We start from the raw sequence: 16,585 nt of genomic DNA on the forward strand, positions 1-16,585 counted from the left end.
GAAGAAAGATCATGGGAGTATGCAGAGCATGTCCATTCACCACACTTACAAAGGGCGTTGCATACATGCCACCCCAACTGACCAAAACTACTGGGATGGGTGGAGGAGGGCTCTGGAGAGGGGAGTGATGTCAGGGACTGGGCGGAGGAGGAATGGTGGAGACCGCTTCCCCAACCTGACCCTTCCAGAGAAGAAGACAGTTCAGAATTACAACAGAGGTTTGAGGGAGATCACAATTCAGTGGAAGAGGGGAGAAGTTGGGAAATAATGGGAGAGTAGGAGGAGGCTGATCCAGAGCAGCTGGCTGACACATTATCACTAGAAAGCATTTCAGATCCACCATCTCCCTGAACCCTGCGAGCAAAGAGCTCAAAGACAAATGGCCCTAAGAGGCAACCATGGAGGGGGGGTGCTTTTGACGAATGAGGAAGTGGGAGAGAAGGGGAGTGGAGTTTTACTCAGGACTACGCCATTTCTCCAAGAGGCTGCATTCCCAAGCATCTCCCTGTAAACATTGAATAAAAAGAAGATGGGAAGGAATTTTTCTTGTGTTATCCGTTCCTGGCAACCTGCCATGGTTGTTGGTTCCTCTGCTACCTGACAGCTGTTAAAATATACTAGTTTAGACTTGTTTTTTTCTGTGTACATATTTTCCCAAATGTTCCCAAATTCCTAACTGACCTTCTTCTACCATCCTTTATTCCTATTTGGTAACAGGGTGCTTACTACACTGTTGTTTTATTTGTCTTAAATAAATATGTAATTCTGTGTTTTTTGATGCAAACCAGTGTATCAGATCTTTTTGAGTATCCTGTGCTATATATTTTGGTGATTTAGCTCCTACTTTCTGGAATCACTCAGATGTCCTTTTTACCCACAGGTGTTCCCTGGACCTGAAGGGAAGAACTGTTAGCAAGAGTGTTGACATACTAATATTCTGGGAGTTTGGCCTTGTGTTTAAGAGCCAACAAGAGAACAAGCTCTTGAAACAATGGGTCCATTTCACTGTAACCTGTTTTCAGTGATCTGACTTCTGAATGGCTTTCATCTGCATTTTAAACACGCACACACATTCTTCCCTTCCCAATCTTTCACTTTTGCCCGCCCTTCCTTCCTTCCTTCCTTCCTTCCTTCCTTTCTTCCTTTACTTTTCCTCATATTTACCCCTTTCTTTTCTCCTCCCTTTCCTGCTTTTATTGTGTTCTCTTTTTATACACCCTAATATCATCATCATCATCATCATCATCACCATCATTATTGCTATTAATATTATTTAAATATACCTCTTTCTATTCATTTCCTTTGAATTGGTGTGTCTTTAGTATTTGCTTATACTAACAGAATTTCGAAGGGGTGGAGAAAGGAGAAGAGAAGATTCCCTGGAAAAGACCCTGATCTTGGGAATGATTGAAGGCACAAGGAGAATGGGATGACAGAGGACGAGATGGTTGGACAGTGTTCTCGAAGCTACTAACATGAGTTAGTAGACCAAACTGAGGGAGGCAGAGGAAGACAGAAGTGCCTTGCGTGCTCTGGTCCATGGGGTCATGAAGAGTTGGACACGACTAAACAACAGAATATGCATGTAATCACATCTAACAAAATGTGGCATTTCCCCTCTTGATTATTTTCAATGTTTCATTATTTAGGAAACCACTAAAGCAGAGTTGGAGTGTGTGTGGAGATGACAAGGCATTGGTACAGTATGTATCAAAAACACATGGTGATAAGTATTGGTCTGTGCTTTAAAAATAAAATAAAGCAAAAGACTTAATGTGCTGTCAAGTGGTGGTGGTGGTGGGGGATCTCAAGCTGGTGCCAGTATCCAGGTAGAGAGGTGGCAAAGTGGGCATCTCCCAGGGTGAGAGGCAGGGTGAGAAAAGAAATGTTCAAAGGTGAAAATGGGGAGGGCCTGTCATTGGGAGCCAGGGAGGGTGCTTGTGACTTGTCAATGCTGTGACTTTTTGCAAAGCATTTTGAAGTTGAATCTCAGGGGGTGTCCAGAGCACTGTCTAGCCCTGTTGTGTTGGATGAGTATCAGTTGGTAAGATTCAAGGACATTGCCCCTTGCCCCTCTTGTCTGAGGAAAAGGAGCAGGGAGGGGACAGCTGACTGGGTCAGGGAGGTGATTAATGCCTCCTTGCAATACAGGGGGGTCCCTGCCTACTTGAAGGAAGCAGTAGTGTGTCATCATCACAGATGGGATACGTGGATGCCCGTCCCCAGGTTATTTCATAGTGTCCCTTGGAGGTGGGCCTTCTTAGATGGGACTTATGGGGTGGAGTGTCATATGACATCATCAATCAAACTCTATGGCAGTGGGGCATAAGCAATTGACAGGAGGTAATATCCTTAAACTACTAATGCCTTGGCCTGTAGATTAGTGTCAGAAGAGATGAGCTGACTGAGTCCAGGAATGATACACCATTGACTGGAAAACTGAACCTGAATCCTGATACTGAAGCTCCGCCATGATTGCCCCAAGGGTCCTGTAACTTTCTTTTTTTTCCAGATAGATATTTATTAATTTTCCAAGAAAAAGAAAAAGAAGAACCACATACCACAAGCATAAAAATAACGAAAAATAGCAACAAAACACAAAGCAAGTACACAGTATACCCAATAAAAAGTTTTCACCTATCAAATTAACATTGTCATCTCTTTCTGGACTTCCTTCAGCTCGCCCGTAAATCTTCCGTAATAAAAATCAAAGATACACATTGCCTGGTTTGTATTGTCATTACACATTCCTCTTCCTCTATTTTCCTTGAACAATACCTCTTAGTCTTTCACAGTGCTTCTCTGAATCCCCTTAACGTTATTTGACCTTTACTAATATATTCCAGGTAATCTACATATTTCCCCCAATCCTTGATAAACTTTTGGTCTCTTAGGTGTCTAATCTTCCCCGTTAATCTGTTCAAATCCGCGTAGTCTAATAACTTCAATCTCCACTCCTCTATTGTTGGCATTTCCTTTTTCCCCCACTTCTGGGCAAGAACTATCCTTGCTGCTGTGACTGCGTAATAAACAAATTTATGGTCTTTCTTTTTTATTTCGTTCCCTAACATCCCTAACAGAAAGATTTCAGGTTTTTTAATAAACGTATATTTTAGCACCTTCTTTAATTCGATATATACTTCTTCCCAGAATTCTCTCACTCTCCCACACTCCCACCACATATGGTAAAAGGAGCCCTCCTTCTCTTCACATTTCCAGCATTTGCTGTCTACTTTGTACATTTTCGATAGTTTCGCAGGTGTTATATACCACCTGTAAAACATCTTCATGACGTTCTCTTTCACCGTCATACACGCAGTAAAATCTAGGTCTTCTTTCCATAGATTCTCCCAGTCCTCAAATTGTATAGCATGGCCTACATCACTAGCCCATTGAATCATTACTGTCTTAACTTCTTCATCTGCCAAATTCCAATCCAACAACATCTTATACATTTTAGATATTGTTTTCACCTCGTTATTTATGATTTCCGTCTGAAATTTTGAATCTTTATCTGCATACCCTCTGTCTTTGGCCTCTTTTCTGAACATCTCATTAACTTGGAAGTGATGTAGCCAGTCATACACATGCTCCTTAACCTGCTCGTATGGTTTTAATTTCCATTTCCCATCTTCTTTCATTAGCAGTTGGCTATATGTTGCCCAGTCACTTCTCATATTAATTTTCTTAACACTCATCACTTCAAGAGGTGAGAGCCAATGCGGGATTTTAGGCTCTAATATATTTTTATACCTTTCCCATATTTCGATAAGTGGGCCTCTAAAAATATGATTTTCAAACCCCTTGTGTATTTTCCTCTTGCCACACCATAGATAGGCATGCCAACCAAACCTGTTGTCGGAGCCCTCTAAATCGAGTAGCTCCTTATTCTCTAGTTTGACCCAGTCTTTTATCCAACAGAGGCATGATGCCTCATAGTATAATCTCAAGTCTGGCAGAGCAAAACCTCCCCTTTCCTTTCTATCTGTCAGCAGTTTGAATTTTATTCGAGGTTTTTTGCCCTGCCAAATAAATCTTGATAACACTCTTTGCCATTCTTTAAACATTCGGCTCCCCTTAATTATAGGAATAGTCTGGAATAGAAATAGTACCCTCGGTAGTACGTTCATCTTAATAGTATTAATCCTTCCCCAAAGGGACAGTCTCAGTCCTCCCCATACTTCCAAATCTTTTCTTATTTCTTTCCACACTGGCTCATAGTTGTTTTTGAATAGATCTATATTTTTAGGCGTAAGCCAAATCCCCAAATATTTCACTTTCTTGACCGCCTGTATCTGTGACTGGTTTTGGATTATTTCTGTTGCACTTTGGTCCATATTCTTTACCATCATCTTTGTTTTCCTTTTATTTAATTTAAATCCTGCTATTTCCCCAAATTGGTCTATTTCCTTTAGGATTTCTTCTATTGTAGTTATTGGATCTTCCGTCATTATTACTAGGTCGTCTGCAAATGCTTTGGTCTTATAGGCATATTGTCCAATTGTTATTCCCTTAATTTTTCCATTTTGCCTAATTGAATTCAAAAGTACTTCTAATACCATTATGAATAGCAGCGGGGAGAGTGGGCATCCCTGTCTTGTACCTTTCTGTATCTTTATTTCTTCTGTCACGATATTGTTTATGATCAATTTGGCTTTTTGTTCTCTATATATTGCATTCACGCCATTAAAAAAGTCTCTGCCCACTTCCATATGTTCCAGATTCTTCAACATGAAGTCCCACGCCACATTATCAAATGCTTTTTCCGCGTCTACAAACATCATTATCGCCTGCTTGTCAATCTGACCGATAGGAATTCTAGCATGTTAATTATGGGTCCTGTAACTTTCAGCCTACATGCTTCTCCATTCTGAAGTATTCATCTGAAAGAAGACTTGGTGTTTTAAATCAATTGGTAATGGAAGAAAAACTAAAACTTAATTATAAAAAGACAGGATGATTATAATGGGAATAATATGTTGGGATCAGTGCTATTTTTTCTAGATTTACAGGTGCAGGAGCTCACCATGGAATTCTTCCTTGTTCTCTTAAAATGGTAATGGCACCCACCTGAAAGGTGCCGGAGTTGAAAAGATGCCCCGAGTTAAATCACTCAGAGGAGAAACCTCTTATCTAAGAAAACATTCAATTTTAATAATGATTTTAGCTGTGTAATGTATTTTATTATGTTTTTATCCCGTTTCATGTATTTTATCTTTTGTAATATCTTCGGCTAAACCAATAAATATTAATCACATTTGAATCTGAAAGAAACATCCAAGAACCAGCATTTTATTTCCCATAACCATTTATTTTGTATTATAATAATCATAATGAAAACTTAACTGCTTTTTAATGATACACTACAGGGCTCTTTGAAGTTAGAACCCCCAAATTCCGACCCCTTTTTCTCTACCACTTGCTTCCCTTTATCTCCACCAAAAGCAAAAAAAGAAAAACTAGACTTCCTGAGTCCTGAATTTCACCACTAGGCCTCCAATTCCCCCTCATTGACTACACTGTGCAAATTACCCTTCATGTTCAGGCTGGTGTGATATTCGTGAAGCATTATAACATCTTTCTCGCTGAACTAAAAGGATATATTTCCCTACTCCAACTCTCTTTCCTTTTTTTCGGATGCGACAAAAATCTGTTGTTCCACAGCCTTGGAAAGAAAAATCGTTGTGGATAAAATAAGCTGGAAAAAAGGAAAGAAATGCTGACATTAGTCCTTCATCCAGGGACTAAAAGATGGTACCTGTGATGGTGAATGAGAATTAAATAAGTTAATTTTAAAACACGTATATTTCAGAAATCTGAACAATATAATAATAATAATAATAATAATAATAATAATAATAAATTTTATTTATATCCCGCCCTCCCCAGCTGAAGCCAGGCTCAGGGCGGCTAACAACACTAAAATAGTGCAACATTATAAAAACATCATAAGAATTAATTAAAATCAAAATTGATGGCAACCATAAACTAAAGTATTGTAAAGATTGCCAAAGGAGGGAGTCAGGCTGTGCCCTAACCAAAGGCCTGGTGGAACAGCTCTGTCTTGCAGGCCCTGCGGAAAGATGTCAAGTCCAAAGATGAATATACAAGAATACTACTACTACTAATTTATTATTTATACCCCACCCATCTGGCTGGGTTTCATAATTTTCACCATTAGTAGTTTGGGTAAGAAAATAACTCTTATGTAAGAGATTTGGCAATCCCCCCCTCAAAACATCATTATTCCTCAAAACTATGTTGATTTGGAGCTATGCATCTAAGACTGGATCTAGACACATCAAAAAAGTGATTCAATTTAATACATTGTAAACTTCATACATGGAAGTCCCATTGGTGAAAGACGGGACTCCACAACATCAATTCCATAATGTTATAACGCATATAAAGCGCTTTATATTTTTACGAATGTAGCTAACTCATGACATCGGCAAAATGATATAGGCTTTTGGAAAGGAACATAGCCTCCCTCTTTTCCTCCCCCTGTGTATCCCCTAAATCCATTCCGGGAGTTTCCACAATTGTGGAGCAGATTTTAGGAGGAAACAGAGCACATGTAGGCAGAAGAGCCCAGCTATTCTTTTGCACAACTGTAAATCCTTGCACTGAAGGTCTGAGTTAGCCAGATACTGCTCATTGTCACAGAATTTAAGGACATCTATTACATTCATTTTACATAATAAATATGTTTTTTGAGCAAGAGGGACATAGTTTGTCCTGGACTGCATCTCATTGGTGGAGAGATCCAGATGCAACTGGGGTGGAGCAATCAATGCACTTTTTACTTTTGTTTGGAAGGGTATTTTATATGCATATCTCACTTTTAACCCTCCTTCTGTACAAGCCAGTGGCATTATGAGAGATAAAAGACACAGTCCAGGCAGGCAAAATACTAAGGAAGGGTGCAGAGTGGGACCAGTAAGAGAGACCAGTGTTCCCCCTCACTTTTCCAGCAACATGAAAGGGAAAGGGGGGGAGAGAAGGAAAACAGGAGGGAGTCTCTATGACCCAGCCAAAGACTAGGCCTTTCCCCTCTGTTTGACTAACATGTGGGATGTAAACACAGGAGCAGTCAATGACAACATTCCTAGAGTGTACATGGAGAGGGATGTCTGTCCAGCAAGCAGGTAAACTTCCTGGGGACGGACTTCCTCCGCATGTGACCAGAGGTGGGTGTGGCCTCACCTGTGCAGGTAATGAGAAAAGCACAGGGCAGGCAGCCATCTCTCTCTCTCTGCCATCACCTTTCGAAGAAGCAGGATGCCCTCTTGGCTCTCAGCCAAGAGAGGAGAGGGCTATCTTCCTATAAGATAGATTCTAAAGTGTATGTAACCTTTTTAAGCCTGTCTGCCGTCTGGGATCATATTGTGAACAGATCATGAGTAAACTCTTTTATACTTTTATAAAGACTGTGTTGTGTCTTGTATTTTAAGAGGGAACAAAGGGGAAATTACCAGAGTAATTATTATAGAGGTTCTAGCGAACCTGTGCACACGTTACCGTTGTGAACTTAAAGGGGAATGTTTATAAACTCTGCTGATATTTTGGGAACTTGTTAGCACAAGTTGGATAAGGATATAATTAGTCAATATATCCTCTCCTGCACCCCAGAACATTCCCACAAAGGGTTAGTGGCCCCAGTATTGCATATTTCTGCGTATTTTTGAAGGATTGCATTGGATTGTGATTTTGAGTTGAGTAGTATTTTTCTGAGTTAACTTCCTGGTAAGCACATGGTCCTTTGTTCCATTGTGCAGTGGGGAATTAAGCAACCCCCCCCCTTCCCTCAGAGTTCACAGTGACCCAAGGCAGTGAAGAATTGTTTTGTATTTTGAGATTTTTGAGATTTTGATTTTAAAATTTTGAGAAATTTTGAAATTTTGAAGAATTTTCAAATTTTGGATTTTAAGATGGCTAGAGCAGCTTTTGATAGTGATGCAAAGCTAGGAATGCCTGTGCTGAATGAGTACAATTTCATGCACTGGAAGCAGCGCTTGATAGCATGTTTAGATTATAAGCATATTTTGGAAGCTTTAAAGCCTCAGCCTACAGGATCGTCTGAGGAAGATTTAGCCAAGATAAGTGCTTGGAAACGCATGAACAGCGAAGCTAGACACATAATTTTGAGTGGACTTCGTGATGAGCAGCTATCATTAATAAATAGTACAGATGATGCATCTCAAATCTTAAGAGATATTGAGCGCGTGTATGGAGAATCTAGCATAAACAGCTTCAGAAACTTGGTGTGTAAATTAACCAGATTGATGATGAATTCAAAAGAGGAATTCACAGAGCACATCAACAAGTTTACTGAGATTATTCAAAGAATTGATCTGACTCCCAAAGCTTTTGATGAGGATACAAAGATAGCATTTTTGTTATCATCACTTGGACCACGTTTTAGCGCATTTGTAAGTTTGATGGCTCATAGACAAGGTCTGACTTTTAAAGACTTGATTGGTTATTTAAAAGAAGAATGCAGAGATAGAGCTGAATCTCCAGTGAGAAATGCTAGAAGCAAGGACAGCAGTTATGCATCTAGGCAATGTACAAAGTCCAAAGAGATGCCTAAGAAAGTGATTTGCTTCAATTGTAACAAAGAAGGACATATTGCAAAGAACTGCAGAGCTCATAAAGCAAAGAAACCCCACCCCTTTCAGCCAAGAGGGGAAAAGAAGGGGAAATGTGAATGCACATGGTTACTGCAAGAAAGGAACTTAGCTGTCCAGAATCGTGAAAATAAACGTAACAAATGGATTTTAGATTCAGGTGCCAGTTCGCATTTTTCATATAAAAGGGACTATTTTAATGAGATTAATGAGATAAATGATGAAGAACGATCTGAAATTGAGATTGCAGATGGCAACATTGTTAAAGCAAAAGGTGCAGGTTCCATGAGCCTGAAATGCAATATAAGCAATGAATGCATTGAGAACACAATCTCTAGAGTTTTGTATGTTCCAGAGCTGAGCTGCAATTTAATCAGCGTGTCCACTTTGGACAAGAAAGGTTTCCAGGTCACATTTGGAAATGGAGAATGTAAAGTGACTAGAAATGGCAAAGTGTTTGCTCAAGCAAAGCTAATAAATGGTGTATATGAGCTTGATCTTTCAGAGAACCAGTCTGCAAAAGTGGCACATTCCAGCCAGAAGGATGAAGCAGATCTGGACCTATGGCACAGAAGGCTAGGACACAGGGACACCAACGTCATTCTGGATCTACAGAAAAGAGATCTTGTAAGAGGTTTGCAGGTAAAGCAGAGCAACAAAGCTCCAGCAAAGTGCATAAGCTGTATTACTGAGAAGGCTGTAAAACCTTCATTTCCACGTTGTGCAGAACAAAGAAGCAACAAAGTGCTTGACATAGTGCACACTGACATATGTGGACCCATGAATGTTCCCTCACTGGGAAAGAATAGATATATTTTAATATTTCTGGATGACTTTTCAAGATTTTGTGTTGTATATTTCCTCAAAGAGAAGAGTGAGACAGTGGACAAGCTCCAGGAATACATTGCCATGGTCAAGAATAAATTCCAAAGAGCTCCAGCTGTGTTAATGAGCGACAATGGAGGTGAGTACTGCTCAAATGAAATGCAGGCTCTCCTGGCCAAGGAAGGAATTGCACATGTAACCACAATTCCTTACACGCCACAGCAGAATGCCATAGCTGAGAGAAAGTTTAGGTCCATTATGGACATGACAAGGTGCATGCTAAAGGATGCACGTTTGCCACAAAAGCTGTGGGCCGAAGGAGTATACACGTCGGTTTATTTGCAGAATAGACTGCCAACTAAAGGTGCAGAGTGCACACCATTTGAACTTTGGCATGGGAAAGCTCCCAATCTGTCGCACATACGTGTGTTTGGAAGTCCGTGTTACTTCCACGTGCCCAAGGAACACAGACACAAGCTTGACTCCAGGGCAAAAGCAGGCATCCTTGTGGGAAATGCTTCTGGAGGCAAAGGATACAGAATTATGGACTTACAAACTGGTAAGACAAATGCATACCATGCGGTTTATTTTGATGAATATGGAAAAGTAGACACTAAGAACACTGTTGTGGATTCTTCAGATGAGTTGGAAAGGACTCAAGAGTTTGTATATTTCCCTTTTGATTTTTTTAAAAATATTTTTTATTGCTTTTTTCCAGATAAGGATATAGATTCAATTATACAGAGAAACATCGACAACAAAGAAAGGAAAGAAAGAAAATATAGATCTTTTCAAGGCTTATTTCAGTTTTCTATCGGACTTCCCCACATCTCCCTCCCAGTGCATTCTTAACAATAAAAATATCAGCAAATTATAACCTTGTTTCATGCGTTTCATTTATACTTTCAAAAACTTACGTTTTAGTTTAAATTACTTATTGTAATATCATTTTAAACATTTAAACATTAGTCCTTTCATTAATTATTATTTAATTTCATATGTCATCCACTCTCATTGCTGGGGCTAATCTTTCCAGATCGTGCGAATTCTTATAATTCATGTAATTTATAAAACTTTTGCAAATAGTCCTTAAATTTTTTCCAGTCCTCCTCCATTGCCTCTTCTCCCAAATCTCGGATCCTGGCAGTCATCTCGGCCAATTCCATATAGTCCATCAGCTGCGTTTGCCACTCTTCCAGTGTGGGCAAATCTTGGGTCTTCCAATTCTTGGCAATAAGGATTCTTGCTGCTGTTGTAGCATACATAAAAAAGGTTCTATCCTTTTTTAACACCTTCTGGCCGACAATGCCCAGAAGAAAGGCCTCCGGTTTCTTGGGAAAGGTGTATTTAAACACCTTTTTTAACTCATTATATATCATTTCCCAAAAGGCCTTCACTTTAGGGCAGGTCCACCATAGGTGAAAGAATGTCCCTTCAGCCTCCTTGCATTTCCAACATCTATTGTCAGTCAAATGATATATTTTTGCCAGCTTGACTGGGGTCATGTACCACCTGTATATCATTTTCATAATGTTCTCTTTCAAGGCATTACATGCCGTAAATTTCATACCGGTGGTCCATAACCTTTCCCAGTCTTCAAACATGATGTTGTACCCAATGTCTTGAGCCCATTTTATCATGGCCGATTTAACTGTCTCATCCTGAGTATTCCATTTAAGCAGCAAGTTATACATTCTTGATAATAACTTAGTCTTTGGTTCTAACAGTTCTGTCTCTAGTTTCGATTTTTCCACCTGGAAGCCTGTTTTTTTATCCATCTTAAACACCTCATGGATTTGGGCATAATGAAACCAATCTTGCACCTTATCCTTTAGTCTTTCATAACTCTGTAGCCTCCAATTATCTCCAATTTTTTCTATTATTTCCCCATATGTCGGCCAGCCGACCTCCATATTGGGTTTTTTCCGAGCCTTGGCCTCCACTGGTGATAACCACCTCGGGGTCTTGCTTTCTAACAAGTCCTTATATTTTGTCCAGACTATAAATATTGCTTTTCTGACAATATGATTTTTAAACATTTTATGTGTCTTTACCTTGTCGTACCACAGATATGCATGCCATCCTAAAGAGTTGTTGAACCCTTCCAGATCTAGGACATCAGTGTTCTTAAGCAGAAACCAATCTTTCATCCAGCAGAAGGCTGCAGCTTCATAATATAACCTTAAGTCTGGCAGGGCAAACCCCCCTCTTTCTTTTGCGTCAGTTAGTATTTTAAACTTTATTCGGAGCTTTTTGCCCTGCCAAACAAACTTTGAGATATCCTTCTGCCACTTTCCAAAACATTCCACTCTGTCCACGATCTGTAAGGTTTGAAACAAGAACAACATCTTTGGCAAAACGTTCATTTTTATAGCTGCTATTCGGCCCAACAAGGAAAGTTTCAATCTTGACCAAATTTCTAGATCTTTTTTAACTTCAGACCAACATTTTTCATAGTTATCTTTAAATAAATTCAAGTTTTTGGAAGACAAGTTAACCCCCAGGTATTTCACTTTTTAAACCACATTTAGCTCTGTTTCCCTCTGAAACTCATCTGTTTCTAAAGATGTCAAGTTTTTCCCCAATACCTTAGTTTTTTGTTTATTCAACTTAAAACCCGCCACCCGACCAAACTCCTGAATCAGTTCCAAAACTCTTTTTGTACTAGATTCTGGCTCCTTTAACGTTAAAACCAAGTCATCTGCAAAAGCTTTCAGTTTATATTGTTTCTCTCCGACCTGTACTCCTTGTACCTGCCGGTCCTTCCTGATCATATTCAAAAGCACCTCCAGGACTGAAATAAATAATAGGGGGGAGAGAGGGCACCCTTGCCGTGTTCCTTTTTCAATTTGAAACTCTTCTGTCACCACATTGTTCACTATCAACTTAGCTTTCTGTTCTGAGTAGATTGCCTCTAAACCATTTTCAAACCCCCGTCCCACTCCCATCCCTTCCAAGTTCTTCTTCATAAACTTCCAGGAAATATTATCAAAGGCCTTCTCCGCATCAATAAAAATTAACACTGCTTTAGTGTTAATATTAGTTTGCAGAAATTCCAAAATATCAATAATGTTCCTGGTGTTGTCAAACAAATGTCGACCTGGGAGAAAGCCTGCCTGGTCCTTATGAATTACTTCATTCAGTACCTTTTTAAATCTATTTGCCAAAATGTCTGCAAAAATTTTGTAATCCACATTAAGGAGTGAGATGGGACGGTAGTTCTTTAGCTGAGTTTTTTCAGTTTCCACTTTAGGTATCAATGTAATGAAAGCTTCTTTCCACGTTTCCGGTGCTCTCCCTCCATCCATAATTTGATTGCAAACCTCCATTAGTGGTAATGTCAAATAGTCTTTTAATGTCTTATAATACTTGGAGGTAAGTCCATCAGGGCCTGGAGACTTGCCCAGCTGCATATTCTGAATGGCAACCTCGATTTCCTGTTGTGTTATTCTATGATTCAAGATTGATCTCTTTTCCTGAGAAAGTTCTGGTAGGCCGTTGGCTTTCAAAAATTTGTCCATCTCGAACACTTCCTCGGGCCCTTGCGTATACAGTTTTTTAAAATATTTCTGGAAACACTTTCTAATTTCACCTGGTTTCTGAATGTTTTTCCCTTCAACCTCTAGATTGGTAACATAGTTCAATTTTTGTCTTTTCTTCAACTGCCATGCTAGCAGTTTTCCACATTTATTTGCTGATTCAAAAGATCTTTGTTTCATTTGTTTAATTTTCCATTCCACTTCTTGATTTATCAATTTCATATATTGTGATTGATGGAATTTAATTTCTCTCAAAGTCTCTTTTGATTTTGGATTTAATCTCAATTTTTTCTCTCCATCTTTTATCTTCTCTAATATCTTATCCTTTTTTCCATTCCAGAGTTTTTTCTTTATTGTATTCTGTTGTATCAGAAACCCTCTCATTACAGCTTTACTTGCGTCCCAGATTATTCTCTTTTCCACCGAGGTATTCAAGTTAATTTCAAAGTAGTCCTTTAAAGCTTTTTGGGCCTTCATTACAATCTCTTGATCTCTTAGCAGGTTGTCATTCATTCTCCATCTGAAGGAACCGGCTGAAGTAAGTCTTAATTCCATTTTCAGAGCGTTATGGTCGGAGCAAGTCTTTGGGCAGATTTCCACTCTTACAGTCTTAGGTGCCAGCCCTCTAGTTACCCAAATCTGGTCGATTCTTGTCCATGACAGGTGGGCCTCAGAGAAGAATGTTCCCTCTTTACCTAGGGGGTTCCTTGTCCTCCAAATGTCAATTAAATCCATATTGTCAGTCAATTCAAAAAAGGTTTTAGGTAGTCTGCCATCTTTAGTCAAATTTTGGTTCTGGGACTTGTCCATTAAAGTAGAGACCACCCCATTCATATCTCCCATCATAATGATGTTAGTATAGTCCAGATAGTCCAGCAATGTCTCATGCAGTTTCTTGTAGAATTCCGATTTCCCCTCGTTTGGTGCATAAATTCCTAATATCAAAACTTTTTCTCCTTGAATTTGTGTTTCAATTGCCAAAATTCGTCCGTGTTCATCTTTAAACAAAAATTTCGGTGACAGATTCTCCTTTGCATAGATCACCACACCTCTTTTCTTAACTCTGTCTGATGAAATAAATTCTTGGCCCAATCTTTTATTAATCAACACTTTCCTTTGGAGTCTTGTCACATGTGTTTCCTGCAGACAAATTATATCCAAATGTTCTTTTTTCAAAATGTGAAAAATCCTTCTCCTTTTCTCCGGGGAGTTTGCGCCATTAATGTTCCAACTATATAGCTGCAGAAACATCCTGGGTCGATCTGTTGTTACTCTATAATGGGGTGTCCTCTTTTTCTTCCGTACCTGAGGCAGAAGGTGATGGTTTTAGCCCAGACAGTGGTTGTGGCCAAGGAGCCGCTGTCCCTTTCTGTAGGTCCTCTCCGTGGTCGTGCAGGAACTTCTGGCTATCTTCTTTTGTTTTAATTTTAATTTTCTTTCCTTTATAGGTAAAAGATAAACCTTGAGGAAACTCCCACCTGTAAGGTATCCCGTTGCCTCGCAGTAATCTTGCTAGATCCGTGTATACAGCTCTGAGATCCAAAAGTTGTTTTGGGATATCCTTGTAAATTTCCACTCTCTTATCTTGGAACTCAAGTGATTTCTTAAAATGAAGGTCCAATATTTTGTCTCTCTCCTGTTTAGATCTCAAAATGATCAAACAATCCCTGGGTCTGTCCTTCCTTGTTACTCTTCCCAATCTAAATGCAGTTATTATTTTAAAGTCCTGATCAACTTTTATACCCCAGAACTTGGAGAACTCCACTGTCAGATAACCAATCAAGTCTTCTTTCTCAAGTTCTGGAATAAGGCGGAGTCTCAAATTATTTTCCCGATTTCTCAATTCGACCATAGACAGGTAGGCTTGCTGGTCACTGATGTGTCTGTGTAGTGGCCTTACTTCCCCTTTTATTTCCTCAATTTTTTGATTTGCTTGGTCAGCTTTCAAATTGGTGGCTTCGGCCAATTTCCGATTCTCAGATGTTATATCTTTAAGATTTCCAATTGCTTGTGAATGTTGTGTCACTTGTTCCGTAAGTTTTGTAATGGAGGATGTGGCTAAGTCAATTTTTGCCGTCTGGTCGTCCACCTTCTTGTTTAAAATTGCGAATTGATCTAACATCTCTTTTAGAATGGTAGACTCAGATCCTCCTGCAGCCATATCCTCTGTTGTAGTCTGTCCAGCTTCCTCTAATATCGCTGGAACGGATGATCTACGTGTTTGAGTTGTCAAAGTTGTTTGCACAAGTTGTCCTTTCCCTGCTTTCGCTTTTGCAGCCCTTGTTTTCGGTTGGCCACTCATTCCACACCTGTCTATGGCTCAAGGTCAAACTTTCAATCTTCCCATGGGAAAGACAGTCCCTCAGTATACCAAAGAAAACCGCAGAGAGTCAAAACAAAATTTGTTCCCAGGCACTTGTAAATCCAAAACTCCACTAGAGGGAGTATTATTGTAATTCAGAAAGGAAAGAAGGAAATTTGTCCGCCATTAAAGTCCCTGCAGTCCCAAGAAGTTTAACAACATAAGTTTAACAACAGTCCTTTTTCTCTTTAAAACTTACAGAGCATTCGCAGGTTGCCACAAAGTTTCTCCAAAAGGTGTCTGCTACAGTTCTTTAAATGTATCCTCAACAAGTGCCCAAAATGTATCAATTTCCACTTTAGATACAGTTCCCGCAGCAACAGTTCTCTTTCCCTCTGCCAGCCCGATACTCGGAACTTTAAATTTTTGTAATCCAACAAATAGGAGAGGATTCCCAATTTAGATCAATGCCATAAAGAAGAAGAAAAATTTGCCTTTACCCTTTCAGTTGCCAATTTCATTAGCGCACGATGTTTCCCATTTTTTATGTCCCTTTAAATCGCTTCCAGCTGTCAGTTTCTTTGCCTTTGATCTTTAAGCAGTGCGGAGAGACGGACTTCCTTTTTTTCGTCCCCCGCTTTCAGCCAAATTCCCGAATTTGTAATCCAAAAGAGAATAATCCTTACTCACGAGTAAGTAGTTTGTAATCCAGTTCAAAAGAAGAAAGGTCAGCGCTCATCAGCAGCAGCCGCGTGGCTTCACTCCAGCAGAAAGAGCGATGAACTCACAGCACCGCTTCCCCTCCATGCTTCCGGAGCCCCTTACGGGGTCCCTTCTTCGTTTCGGGGGTCGCTCCAGGTGCCTGCCGAGTCCCACGGCCACGAGCTCACTCTGCTCATGGTTTTTCTTAATGGATCGTCGCTGTGCCGTAGCGTACGATCCTTTTCTGCGGAGCCCCTCTTCAGAGACTGAAGAGGACCGCCATTGCCGTTTCGCGCCGCCCCCGGAAGTCCTGTATATTTCCCTTTTGAGACCCCACAAAGTAATTATCTGCCTTCGAGTGTTACAGCGCCCCCTACAGGCGATGCACCAGAAGACGCAGAGGACCAGAACCCTGGCGGCACCAGAGACGAAGATGAGGACTCAGATGGGGACATGCCTGCGTTGGAGGAGGATGAGGAAGCTGATGCGGTTGCAGAACCAGAAGTCAGACGCTCATCCAGAACCAACAAAGGTGTCCCACCAGTACGGTTGTCCTACTTTGCAGGGTCGGCGTTTCCACAGGAACC

General features: G+C 40.1%; 1 protein-coding gene across 2 annotated transcripts in view; it reads right to left on the bottom strand.

The window, feature by feature from the left end:
- Positions 1-5,290: 5,290 nt before the first annotated feature.
- The window catches only part of LOC309537958 (phospholipase A2 inhibitor and Ly6/PLAUR domain-containing protein-like), a 68,097-nt gene continuing 56,802 nt past the window's right edge, over positions 5,291-16,585 (bottom strand). For both annotated transcript variants that reach the window (XM_082233117.1, XM_082233118.1), the window contains one exon: positions 5,291-5,698. In XM_082233117.1, the coding sequence (XP_082089243.1) occupies positions 5,529-5,698 (170 nt within the window). In that variant the 3' untranslated portion in view covers positions 5,291-5,528. The remainder of the gene's footprint in view (positions 5,699-16,585) is intronic.

This window comes from Podarcis vaucheri (genome assembly GCF_965113315.1).
Source record: "Podarcis vaucheri genome assembly, chromosome: 7".
Taxonomy (NCBI): Eukaryota; Metazoa; Chordata; class Lepidosauria; order Squamata; family Lacertidae; genus Podarcis; species Podarcis vaucheri.